We start from the raw sequence: 13,609 nt of genomic DNA on the forward strand, positions 1-13,609 counted from the left end.
AGGCCATTTGGCCTTTCGAGCCTGCTCCACCATTCATCACGATCATGGCTGATCATCCAACTCAATAGACTAATCCTGCTGTCTCTCCATAACCTTTGATCCCATTTGCTCCAAGTGCTATATTTAGCTGCCTCTTGAATTCATTCAATGTTTTGGCATCAACTACTTCATGTGGTCATGAATTCCACAGGCTCACCACTCTTTGGGTGAAGAAATGTCTCCTCAACTCTGTCCCAAATGATCTACCTCGAATCCTCAGACTGTGACCCCTGGTCCTGGACACACCTACCATTGGGAACATCCTCCCTGCATCTATCCTGTCTAGTCCTGTTAGAATTTTATAAGTCTGTATGAGATCCCCCCTCATTTGTCTGAACTCCAGCAAAAACAATCCTAACCTCGTCAATCTCTCCTCATATGTCATTCCCTCCATTCCCGGAATCAGCCTGGTAAACCTTCGCTGCACTCCCTTGAGAGCAAGAGCATTCTTCCTCAGAAAAAGAGACCAAAGCTGCACACAATATTCTAGGTGTGGCTTCACCAAGGCCCTGTACAACTACAACAACAACAACACACCCCTGCTCCTGTTCTCAAAACCTCTTGCAATGAGGTTATATACTATTGGTATGGATCGCAGTTTCCTTCCCTAAAGGACATTACTGAACCAGATGAATTATTACGAGATCAGACATGTATTCATGGTCATCATTAGACGCTTAATTCTAGACTTTTTTCTATTGTATTCAAATTCCAACATCTACCATGGTGGTATTTGAACCCGGGTCCCCAGAACATTCTCGATCTCTGGATTAGTAGTCTAGTGATAATACCACATAAGTATGCAATGTTGCAGATTTTGTCTTAACAACAAAATGGAAGTTTACTACAAAAGAAGCAATAGTTTGGGTCATTCTACTCTATTTACTTATAATAAAAATTCAAAGATTTTTAACATAGAGTAAAACTACAATCTTGTAAATTCCAAAACACTCATTTATAAATTGCAAAGTACCAAAACAAATTCTGTATAATATCCAAACGTCACTCCTGGTACAGTTCTTAAAACGCCTCTTCTGGTACAGTACCCAAAACACTACCTCTATAATACACACTCCAGAATCACTGTATCTAACTTGGGAGATTTAAGTTACTTGTGACTTTAACTTTTAGACAAGAACTGAAGGTACAGTTCTTAAAACACCTGTTCTGGTACAGTACCCAAAACACCACCTCTATAATACACTCACCAGGATTACTGAATCTAACTTGGGAGATTTAAGTTACTTGTGACTTTAGCTTTTAGACTAGAACTGAAATATCTTCTTCCTAGGGCTACTGCAATATTGTCTTCCTAGAGCTACCTCACTCCTCAGATCCAAGGTACTCAGCTTAAATATCCACATCCAGGTTTTTATCCCAACACCTCTGGTCTGGGAACTAATGCTACTTTTACATTTAAAGGTAATTTAATTTACCAAATCTACCATTCCCTTTTCAGAAGCATTATGCTACACAGCCACCTGTTCCAAAATATCACAGAGCTTAAACACTACAACTTTAAAGTGAAACTAAAAGTTCCTTTATATATACTACTATTTATCCATTAGCCTCTATCGTTTGCTACAGAATCATACAGCATGGAAACAAACCCTTTGATCCGACATTCCCAAACTAAACTAAGTCCCAATTGCCTAGGTTTGGCCCATATCCCTCCAAACCTTTCCTATTCATGTATTTAACCAAGTGTCTTTTAACTGTACCTGCATTCACTATTTTCTCATAACAATGTAAACACTACCCCACTTATGGGCATTTTCCTTAAGCTCAAAAATTCTGGAGCTGTGTAACAAACCTTTGAGGCCCTATTATTTACCATGCACACTCATGAGCATTCTAAAATAAACAAAAGATCATTAGTGCACACAAACTATTCACTCTACAGCCAGGCTTCAAAAATGATTTTAAAAGAAATTGCCATGGTGACATATTACCTATTAACTATAAATTTCTGATACTGAAAAAAATACTCAGTGGAGACTAAATCAAAAGTAGGACCGAAATATGCACATAAATCCCACAGTTCACATCACACATCAATGAAGCGTGGAAGTTGGTTAGCTCAATAGCTGGTTTAGGATGCAGAGAAACACCAACAATATGGGTTCAATTCCTGCACCAGCTGAGGTTACCATGAAGGGCTCTCCTTTTTCAATCTTTCCCCTCACTTGAGCCTTGGCTTAAACTACCACCAGTCATCTCTGTTTCTGATAAGAGAGCAGCCGGTAGAACTACAGCACTTTTACCTTTATCAATGAAGCATATATTCAGAGTATATCAATAGTCAGTATGGGTTTCAGCATCAGTCATTGATGCAATTGTCCACATAATCAGCAACACTTTACCAACCCCCACGTAGAGAATGGTCCTCATTCCAGCTCCAGATCCTCCATAACTCTCTCAATTTCCTGGGGAAGGAGGCTTTCCCTGACACAAATATTAGAACACTTACTTAGCACACGAGAGGTAGTATGATCGATGCACAGGTTCTTACTTAAGGTTGGCACAGTGGCTGGGCGGTTAGCACTGCTGCCTCAAGCACCATGGACTCACTAAAGAACTGATCATTGACTTCAGAAAGAAAGGAGAACATGACCCATCTACAGCAACAGAACTGAGGTTGAGAGGATGAACAGCGTCAAGTTCCTCGGGGTGAGGATAACTGAAAACCTGTCCTGCACTTCCCACATAGATGCAACAGTCAAGAAAGCACAATAACACCTCTTCTTCCTCAGGTGGCTCAGGAAATTGGTATGTCCATAAGGAACTTCACCAACTTTTACAGATGCTCAATTGAAAGCGTACTGTCTAGTATGGCAACTGCTCTGCCCAGGACCATAAGAAACTACAGGAGATGGTGTGCACAACCCAAGCCATCACAGAAGTCAGAGATAACACATTATGGAGCTGGAAGAACACAGCAGGACAGGCAGCATCAGAGGAGCAGGAAAGTTGACGTTTCAGATCAGGCCCCTTCCATCCATGGACTCTATTTACATGGCTCACTACCATGGAAAGGTTGCTAACATCATCAAAGACCCATCACACCCTGGTAATGATCTCCTAAACGTCTTCTGTCAGGCAGAAGATACAGAAGCCTGATCACACACACCAGCAGGTTCAGGAACAGCTTCTTTCCAGCCGTTATGGATCAATGTACTCTCTAGCCTCAAAAACATGCTGATCTTGGTAATGTTGATCTCACCTGGTGTACACCCTGTGCAATATAACCTGTGTGTCTCTGTCTAAGCTGTTTTGATCTGTACATCCTGGCTTACTATGATCTGCCTGTACTGCTTGTAAACAAAGCTTTTCACTGTACTTCAGTACACGTGACAATAAATCATCAATCAATCAGGTTCTGAGGAAGGGTCAGCGGACCCGAAACATTAACTCTGTTTTCTCCCTCACAGATGCTGTCAGACCTGCTGAGCTTTTCCAGCAACTTTGCTTTTGTTCCTGATTTACAGCATCCGCAGTCCTTTTGGTTTCAATTCCTCGGGATGCTCCAGCTCCTCCCACGGTCCAAAGATATGCTGGTTAGGTGGATTAACCGAGTTAAATAAAAGTTTAGAGGGATCGGGTGGTGTGCTCTTCGGAAAATTTGGTGCAAACTTGAAAGGTCGAATGGCCTTTATCTGCAGTGTAGGGATTCTATGTCAGGCACAAGACACAGGTTCGGTTTCGAAACGTCAGCCTTCCTGCTCCTCTGATCCTGCTTGGCCTGCTGTGTTCATCCAGCTCTACACTTTGTTATCTCAGATTCTCCAGCATCTGCAGTTCCTACTATCTCTGAAACAATTTTGACCCTTCCTCCAGTTGCCAGGAAACCCTGGCTCGAAGTGGGAGCTGGGGGTAGGCTCATTCGTATCAGCGTTCCATTGTGACGTCGCAATACGGAAGCGGTGCTTGGAGCTTCAGTGTGAAACTTCCTCTTCTGTGCAACTTCCGGAAGGAAAGCAGTGTTCCTCCCTTTTCTGTGTCTGTTCTCAGCTTACGGTTAAATTGTTCTTTTGAAGGAACTGAAAGAAAGAGAAAGTGAATCCAGGGAACCTGCAGAATCTGAAAAGGTTGGTCCAAGTCTGTCTCTCTTGCCATTTTTTTACTGTCTCATCTTGACGCATTTATTTATGTAGCGAAAATCATAGGGCCTTTATCCTGAAGTTCACAATTAAAGTGATGGTTTAAGTAGTGCCCCACATTTAAGAGGGGGATATGGTATGCCTGCTGGTATAATAAGGCATAATTAGATATCTAATTAACGGTTCCTAGATAAAGTACATTTGCTTTTATTTCTGGCCTCGTAATACGGCCCTGCATATACTTCGTAGAATCATTGAATCCCTCGAGTGCAGGTAGAGGCCCCACTCTTTCCTTATCATCACGCATTCAACATGGCTAATCCGCCTAGTCCACACATCCGTGAACACATTGACATAATTTAGTATCCACCAATCCACCGAACCAGTTATAGTGTTATTTCCAGGTTAAATGTCTGTTTCCAGCTGTAGAGTTATTAAGGCACAGAAGAAGCCTAACTAGTAACATAAATCCATGCTAAAGCTCATGTAGAGCAATCCATTCTGTCCCACTCACCCCTTATTTCCCCATAGCCTTGCAAGATTATTTAAGTACCTGAGCAATTTTGCTTTGAAATCATTGATCATCTCTGCTTCCACCAGCTATATAGGCAAAGAGTTCTAGGTCATGACAACTCATTGCCTTAATAAAGTTATTCTTTACAATACTCACGTACCTCCAAAATGACTAATACAGTATGGTATGTGGCACACAGTTTCAGTCTGGTACTATAAATATATGAGCTTCGTATCTCCAAGTATTGCACTGGAGATGGTAATCATGGATCTGTTGATCACCTTGAGTTGTCATATTCAGGTGATTTGGGAGGGCATATACTAGGTACTGGGAGTAAGAATTCAGGAAACGTACATGGCATGGAGACTTGTAGCTTGGAGAATGAGACAGGCAAGAATATTCAATAGGATCAAGAATTATATGCTGTGAATTTTTGTGCTGTACTGACAGTAATGACTTTTATACATTCATTTTACAGAACATTAAAAGGGCAAGATTTACAGACAAATCTCACAGCAAATGTCACCTGGAGATCTGATAGAGTCACTGCTTCATTGGGACCTGACTATCATCAGTCTTTAAGTTTGGAAGGAGAACTGTTTGTATATTCTCTCTTCAAAAAATTTTAAACATCAGTGTGGCTGTAAAATCCGTGAGATACACAGACAAACACTCCCAAGCCCTCTCAAGTGAAAGTGTTCCAGTGAAGCGACTGTGAAAAGGGCTTTAACCAGTTACACAGCTTTACAAAACATCACACTGTTTACAGCAGAGTGAATCCATACACATTCTGTGTGTCGTTAAGGTTTCAACTGACAGTCCAACCTGGAGAGAGACACAGACACCAGCACCACAGAGAAACCATGGAAATGTGGGGACTGTGGGAAGGGATTCAAAGCACCATCACAGCTAGAAACACATCGACGTGGTCACACTGGGGAGAGACCATTCAGCTGTTCTGAGTGTGGGAAGGGATTCACTCAGTTATCCAACTTGCATTTACACCAGCGAGTTCACACCCGAGAGCAGCAATTCTCAGGTTCTGAGTGTGGGAAAGTATTAACAAAGGCACCTGACCTACTGACACATGGATGGGTTCACACTGGGGAGAGGCCTTTTACCTGCTCTGAGTGTGGGAAGCGTTTTGGTGCTTCATCCGGTCTCCAGAGACACCAGCGAGTTCACACTGGGGAGAGGCCTTTCATCTGCTCCATGTGTGGAAAGGAATTTACTGTTGCATCTAACCTGCGGAGACACCAGCGATTACATGACAGGGAAAACCTGTTCACCTGCTCTGAATGTGGGAGGGGATTCAATTATTCATCCAGCCTGCGGAAGCACCAGCGAGTTCACAGCGGGGAGAGGCCATTCAACTGTTCTGAGTGTGGGAAGAGATTCACTGATTCGTCAAGCTTGTGCAAACATGAACAAATTCACTCTGGGGAGAGGCCATTGACTTGTTCCGAGTGTGGGAAGGGATTTGCTCACTTATCCCATCTGCTGACACACCAGCGCGTTCACACTGGGGAGAGGCCATTCATCTGCTCCATGTGTGGGAAAGGATTCACTCAGTCATCCCACCTGCTGACACACCAGCGTGTTCACACCGGGGAGAGGCCATTCATCTGCTCCATGTGTGCGAAGGGATTCACTCAGTTATCAAGCCTGTTGCGACACCAGATGGCTCACACTGGAGAGAAGCCATTCCCCTGCTCCGTGTGTGGCAAGGAATTTACTCGATCGACCAGTTTGCTGAGGCACCAGCGAGTTCACACTGGAGAGAGGCCATTCACCTGCACTGTGTGTGGGAAAGGATTCACTGAGTCATCAAGCTTGCTGATACATCAACGCATTCACACTGGAGAGAGGCCGTTCACCTGCTCAGAGTGTGGGAGGGGATTCATCGATTCATCCAGCCTGCGGAAACACAAACGTGCTCATACTGGAGAGAGGCCATTCATTTGTTTTATGTGTGGAAAGGGCTTCAGTGAGTCATCCACCTTGCTCAGACACCATGGTAGCCACATCGAGTAGAAACCTTTTCAATTCACTGACCGTGGGTGTTAGTTGTATCAACTGAGGTGAAGTATACACTGGTGGAATGTCATTGCTTGGATGGTTACACGAGTGCATATAAAAGGACACTTATTGACAGAGTAGAGTGAAATCAGGAGATATATACCTGTAAGGTTCCACTCTGTAAATAAATCTATTCCAAGTAAAGATTGACTCTAGTTTCTTCCTTTCCCTGAAGTCTGTCAGGATTCCAACAAAAGTGCTAGTTTAATGTTGAAGCTTGGAAATTAAAAGAAAGCAAAATCTCAGACAGAAATCCAAGTTGAATGAAGAGAAATGGGGGACAAGTGGAAATTGTCAGGAATTGATTGTTGGTCAATGTTCTCAGAATCAGAGCCAGACGAGTTAAAAGTTAATCTCTGTGGCATATCTGCATAGATAATAAAGCTTAAAACTGGAAAATCATATAGTAAATTTAGACACAACATGAAACATTTTAAATCGCATGTCTTTTTAAATGCCAGAGATTGTGCTTTAAGAGAGAGTGTTTCTGGTCAAGAAGAGGCCAGAACACCACCAGTTCTAGAGCCTCCTGTTTTGATACAAACTGTAGTTAGCAGTTCAGAGTGAAGCAAAGCTAATTAGCTCCATGTAAGTGGTCCAGTTATCAAATTGTTGTGGATGGCTAGTAACATCTATCCCAATGGTTAAGAGATATAGAGCTGAGGGGTTTCCCAGAAGAAACCCAGATATAATGTTGGGATTTGCTGTAAGAAATTGGGATTTAGGGTTAGGAGTTTTTCATTACTTACATATGAACATGCAAACATGAATTAAAAGCAGGAGTAGATCACTTGATCCTTTGAGCCCATTCCACCATTCAATAAGCTTATAACTGAAGTGATTACTCTATATTTCCACCTACCTCTGATGTGTTTTAACCCTGCTGCTGATTAAAACCCTCTGCTTCTGCCTTAAATATGCTCACCGCCTTTTGATGAAGAGAATTGCAAACATTCACGACCCACTGAGAGAAATTTCTCCTCATCTCTTGAAATGGGCAACCTATTATTTTGTAACAGTGACCCTCCAGCTTGAAGAATTATTTCTCATAAGAGAACCTGCCCACTCCAGGTATTAGTCTGGTAAATCTCTGAGCTGCTCCCAATGCACTTGCATCCTCCTTTAAATAACATGACTAATACTGTACACAACAGGACACTGGTGAGGCCAGTAATAGAATATTGCATACAATTCTGGTTGCCCTTCTAGAGAAAGGATGTTGTTAAACTTTGAGAGGGTGCAGAAACGGTTTACAAGGATGTTGCCAGGATTGAAGGGTTTGAGCTATAGGAAGAGGCTGAATAGCCTAGGACTTTTTCCCTGGAACGTCGAAAGCTGAGGGGCGACCTTATAGGATTTTATAAACTCATGAGGAACATGAATAGCCAAGATCTTTTTCGTAGGGAGGGGAACCCAAAACTAGGGTCATAGGTTTAAGGCGAGAGGGAAAGACTTAAAAAGAACCTGAGGGGTAACCTTTACGCGCAGAGGGTGGTGTGTGTAAGGAACGAGCTGCCAGAAGAAGTGGTGGAGGTGGGTACAATTACAACATTTAAAAGGCATCTGGATGGGTATATGAATAGAAAAGGTTGAGAGGGATATGGGCCAAATGCTGGCAAATGGACTAGATCAGATTAGGATGTCTGGTTGGTGCAGATGAGTTGGACTGAAGGTTTCTGTGCTTTATGACTAGACCAGATGTGATTTCACTAATACCTGTATATCTGATGTACGACCCTTTACTTTTATCTTCAGGCATAAACAAGCCAGCTTAATGGCAGCCATGTACATGCTGCTGATTGCCATAAAAACCTATTTGGTTCACTAAGGGAAAGAATTCTGATAGCTTTGCCTGATGTGGCCTCCCAGAGACTCCAGATCCACAGCTATATGGTCGACTCTTCCTAGCCAACAACACTCGCATTCAATGATTTGAATTTGGAAAGAAATTCAAATCTCCTCAATGCTCTTTTATTCCATTGAATTTCCTAATTACTTGCTGTGACTGTATACTGTCCATCTGCAATTCATGCACTAGGGCTCGCAGATTCACAGCACTGCAATATCTCACTATTTCAAAGTTTTTAAATACAATTTCTCATTTTCCCAAATTATACTCCATTTTCCAGGTCTTTGTCCACTCACTTAACCTGTCTATCCCTTCGCAGCCTCCTCATATCCCCTTCACAACTTATTTTCCCCAACAATCCTTGGGTTGTCAGCAAATGTAGCAACTGCATCTTTTTTCCCTTCATCTAAGTCCTTTATTAGATTGTGAATTTCCCTTATGAGCCCAAAAGGCTCTCTACAAATTGGTTCAACACAATTTATTTCACAGAACCATGTTGACTCTGCCTCACTATCTTAGACTTTTCTATGTGCCTTGCCATAATTTATTTAATAATCAATTCTCACACCTTACTTATGGTAGATGTTTAACTGGCTTGTAGCTTCTTTGTTCTGTTTCATGTTGATTTTGAAAAAAGAAATTCATTGTATTTCATGGAACCTCCTCAAATCTACCGAAATTTGGAAAATTAGAACCACTCGTTAACTTCCCAGCCACATCTTTGGGATAAAATCGATCAACACCTTGTTAACCTGCGATTTCAACAATTTGCTCAGTTCCCTAGAGATTTGCATTTTTCTTGAGTTCCTCCTTTACATTTCCTAATTTAAAACTGTTTCTGGGATCTTGTATCCTCTGTAGTGAAGACCAATGTAAAATACCTATTCATCTGCCAACTTCTGTTTTCCAATATTAATTCCCCAGACTCGCATTGAAAAGGACCAATGTTCACTTTGTTAACTCTTCTTTCTAATATATTGATTAAAAACTCTATAAAGCCATATTTTTAAAATATTTCACATAGCTTTCTTTCATATTCTTAGCTGGTGATGTGGTGTCTACAAAGCCAGCAGCAATGGCAGCCCAGCAGGTGTTGGCCTAAGTTAGATAAAATATGTTCAACCAACCTTTGAATGTCAGGTTAAATACAGCCCAGAGCAGGCATTCTCATCATGAAGCTGGGTGTAACTTAAGAAGATTCTTTGGTTTTGATTTATCTTGATGTGTGTTTGTTGGGAGAAGTTAGTTGCAGTTTGGAGCTGGGAGAGTGCTGAGGTGGAAAATTAGGAGAAGACTTGTGGAGTGATAACTCAATGCCAAGGAAACCAGTTACATCAAAAAGAAGCCCCAGGAGCCATTGATTGTTTGGTGTAGTTGGGAGCGGGACAAAAGAAACCCACAGCAGTATTTGCAACTGAAAAAGGTTGGAGCTTACAGAAATACATCAGCAACTCACTGAATCTAGACATTTGATAAAAGCTGAGACTGTGCTGAGAACTGTGCTGGGAACAGTCTCAGCAGTCCTGGGGAATCCATTGTCTGGTTAGAAACTGAACGCCCAAGGCATGAGCAGTCCTTCAGCTTGTCCTAGTCAGAGTGGCTCCGAGTGTGTTTCAATGTGAAAGTTTCAAAAGTAAAGATTTGGAATTTCCTGTGAAGGAGGCAAGAGCTTTAATTAAATTGGGTGACCTACAGTGTCCCTAAGATCTGAGTGGAATCTGTCTTGACTGCACTGGCCAATTATTGTAGGCTGCTCAACCACAGTTTTAACTTATATTTTCCTCAAGTTAATATTAATGTATATATAATGTGTATGGTTTAGAATAATTATCTTACTGATTCACTGTACCTATTTCGTCATTACTGCTTGTCTTATATTTTAAGTTTGCATAGTAAAGATTATTTTGTTTCCATTTAATCCTTGAGTCCTGTTGCTCATTTTCTTGCTCCTTGAATTTCCCAGTTATTTTCTTTGAATAATAGTGGTCTATCAAGCCAAATCCTAAAAAAAATCTGGTCTGTTCAGTATTCTTACAACACTGAATAGTCTTTGCTTGGAAGCTGTCTTGAGCAGAGAGAAACAAACACTAAAGCAGCAGTCACTGAACAGTGAATGAATATATGGGTGGAAAATGCTGCATAGAGAGGGCTTTGGAATTCTGGGGCAGATGGAGACTGTACAAAGAGGACAAGTTGCACTTTAGCAGGACCGGGACTAATATCCTGCTGGAAAGATTTGCTAAAGTATATGGGAAGTGTATAAACTAGATAGTCGGGGGATGGAAATCTAAGAGGGAATTCAGATGGTATAGAAAATATTCTATCTGAATATGCATACAATTTGAATCAGATAGGTGAATGGTTCTAGTAGAAGTAAATGGGTACGATTTAATTGTCACATGGCTGTGGGATGACCAGACTGAGAAATGAATATTAACGGATATTTGACATTTAGAAAATGGGCAAAAAAAAGGTAGGCTAGCACTGATAAGTGATCGGGGGGGTTGCCCAGTGTATTAGTGAGAGAGGATCTCTGATCAGAAGTGAAGTACATAGTATCCGGGTGGAGCTAAGAAACAGCAAATGACAACAGACATTGATAATAGTGGTTTGTAGGTCACCAACCAAGGCAGTAATTTAGGGCATTGTATTTTTTAAGAAATTAGATGTAGGAAGGGGATTGCAGTAATCAGGGTGATTTACAACGATGTTGCCAGGGTTGGAGGGTTTGAGCTATAGGGAAAGGCTGAATAGGCTGGGGCTATTTTGCCTGGAGTGTCAGAGGCTGAGGGGTGACCTTACAGAGGTTTATAAAAATCATAAAGGGCATGATAAGTGAATAGCCGAGGTCTTTTTCCCAGGGTAAGGGAGTCCAAAACTAAAGAGTGGTTCACGTGTGGAATGAACTACCAGAGGAAGTGGTGAATACAGGTACAGTTACAAAATTTAAAAGACATTTGGATAAGAACATGAATAGAAAATGTTTGGAGAGATATGGGCCAAACACAGGCAAGTGGGACTAGTTTAGTTTGGGAGCATAGTCGGCATGGACTAATTGGATCTAAGAGTCTACTTCCATGCTGTATAACTCTGTAACAGGCATAATGCAGATGGAAGCAAAAAATGAGTTCTTCTCAAGATGGCAGGCTAATGAAGTGCAACAAGGATTACTGCATGAGCCCCACTCAGCTCTTCACTATCTATGTTAATTATTTGGATGTGCCTCTCCTTCATCTTTATTGGAAAACACAGGTGATTTAATGGTAGTGTTCAAGAGGTGAAAATTACCACAGATGGTTTGGTGGTGGAAACATTTGTTTGGTTGTGTGTGATAGCACTTCCAGATATATAAGAAAGAAAGATGAATGTGGGAGTGAAGGCTGTTGTGGTGCTGTTGTAATGTCCTTGCATCTGAGCCAGAAGACCCAGGTTCAAGTCCTACCAGCTCCAAAGATGTGTAATAATATCCTTCAATAGGTTGATTAGGAAAATACCTGGATGTGGACATGAATTGTAATACAAACTTGGTGGGAATGTACATTGTGAGGATGCAAAGACTTCAAGGCAATTTAAATAGGCTGTGAGTGGACAACAGCACAGCAATGTGGAGGTGTGTGCGAGGTGTGGTAGGAGGGCACAGTAGACAGAATGGTGGCACAATGGTTAGCACTGTTGCCTCACAGCACCAGGGACCTGGGTTTGATTCCACACTAATGTGACGGTCTGAGTGGAGTATGAACGTTCTCCCCATGTCTGTGTGGGTTTCCTCCCATAGTCCAAAGATGTGTAGGTTAAGTGGATTAGCCATGGGAAATGCAGGGTTACAGGGATAAGGTAGGAGGGGGTGGGTTGGGTCTGGGTGGGATGCTCTTCGAATAGCCTGCTTCCATACTGTAGGGATTCTATTTCTTAAACTGTAGGAGATTGGCAAGTGTTAAAGTCCAAAGCCACTTCAGAGTCTCACTGGAAACTCACATGTAGGAGCAGCAAGAAATTTGGAAGGAAACAGTATATTGGTCTTTATGGCAAGCAGATGTGAGTACAGGAGCAAAGAAGTTTCAATTGTATAGAATACTTGTGAGGGACTGTTGTGACACAGTGATAATGTGCCTACCTTCGAGCTAGAAGACCTGCGTTCAGGTCCCACCTGTTCCAGTGTAATAAACTCTCTAAATAGGTTGATTAGAAAATATCTGGAACATTGGTGTGACTGCACCTGCACTGTTGTGTACAGGTCTGGTATCCTTGCCTAAGGAATGGTATACTTGCCATAGGGAGTGCAGCGATGGTTCACCAATTCAGACAGCTTTCTCCACAACTCTGCCTGGCCCTACACTTATCTCTCTCTCTCCAACACTGCAGGCCCCTGCTCCCACTAGGGGTGTCTGTGTGGAACAGGCTTCAACTAACTATACGACCACCAGAGACAATAGGAAGACTGCCTAAAGGAAGTTAGAAGAAATCCCAAAAATTTCAGGGACAGATTGACCCCAGTGGCAGGGGACAGCAAGCAGCAGAGGCAGCAGATTGTCTCAATCTTAGCCAGAAAGAAGCTCCATAAGCTCTTTGCACATTTTGTTGGAGGGGAGGTCAGAGATGGCCCTTGAAAAGGAACAATCTTGCATTCGAGAAATTAAGAAGACAATATATTTTGTGTATGTGTAAGACAAAAGTAATTTATTTAATTTACAGAGTATTAACACCCATATTAGGTTGGGTTTATTAATCTCAGCAGAACTAGAGCCCATTGAACATGGTTCAAGCCTGAATGTGATTAAGAGCAAACTTCAATCACTGTGGTTCCTCGTGAATTCGCTGGTGTGTTAGCAAGTTGGATGAACGAGCAAATCTCTTCCCACACTTGGTGCAGATGAATGGCCGTTCCCCAGTGTGAACTCGCTGGTGTGTCAGCAAGTTGGATGACTGACTGAATCCCTTCCCACACTCGGGGCAGGTGAACGGCCTCTCCCCAGTGTGAACCCGCTGGTGATTTAGCAAAGTGGAAGAGGTGGTGAATCCCTTCCCGCA

The 13,609-nt window shown here is 42.1% G+C and overlaps 2 protein-coding genes across 4 annotated transcripts in view; one reads left to right on the top strand and one right to left on the bottom strand.

Moving 5' to 3' along the window:
- The window catches only part of LOC109936376 (zinc finger protein 239-like), a 43,338-nt gene extending 32,839 nt beyond the window's left edge, over positions 1-10,499 (top strand). Inside the window, exon 6 of the mRNA XM_048619683.1 lies at positions 5,598-10,499. Coding sequence (XP_048475640.1) covers positions 5,598-6,687 — 1,090 coding nt within the window. The 3' untranslated portion in view covers positions 6,688-10,499. The remainder of the gene's footprint in view (positions 1-5,597) is intronic.
- Positions 1-13,609, bottom strand: part of LOC109936375 (gastrula zinc finger protein XlCGF26.1-like) — a 56,799-nt gene that overhangs the window by 41,990 nt on the left and 1,200 nt on the right. The window contains exon 2 of one of the 3 annotated variants that reach the window (XM_048619684.1): positions 13,377-13,544. The exons of the other annotated variants lie outside the window; for them this stretch is intronic. Coding sequence (XP_048475641.1) covers positions 13,377-13,544 — 168 coding nt within the window. The remainder of the gene's footprint in view (positions 1-13,376; positions 13,545-13,609) is intronic. 3 annotated transcript variants of the gene reach the window in all.

Source organism: Rhincodon typus, chromosome 43 (assembly GCF_021869965.1).
Source record: "Rhincodon typus isolate 14 chromosome 43, sRhiTyp1.1, whole genome shotgun sequence".
Taxonomy (NCBI): Eukaryota; Metazoa; Chordata; class Chondrichthyes; order Orectolobiformes; family Rhincodontidae; genus Rhincodon; species Rhincodon typus.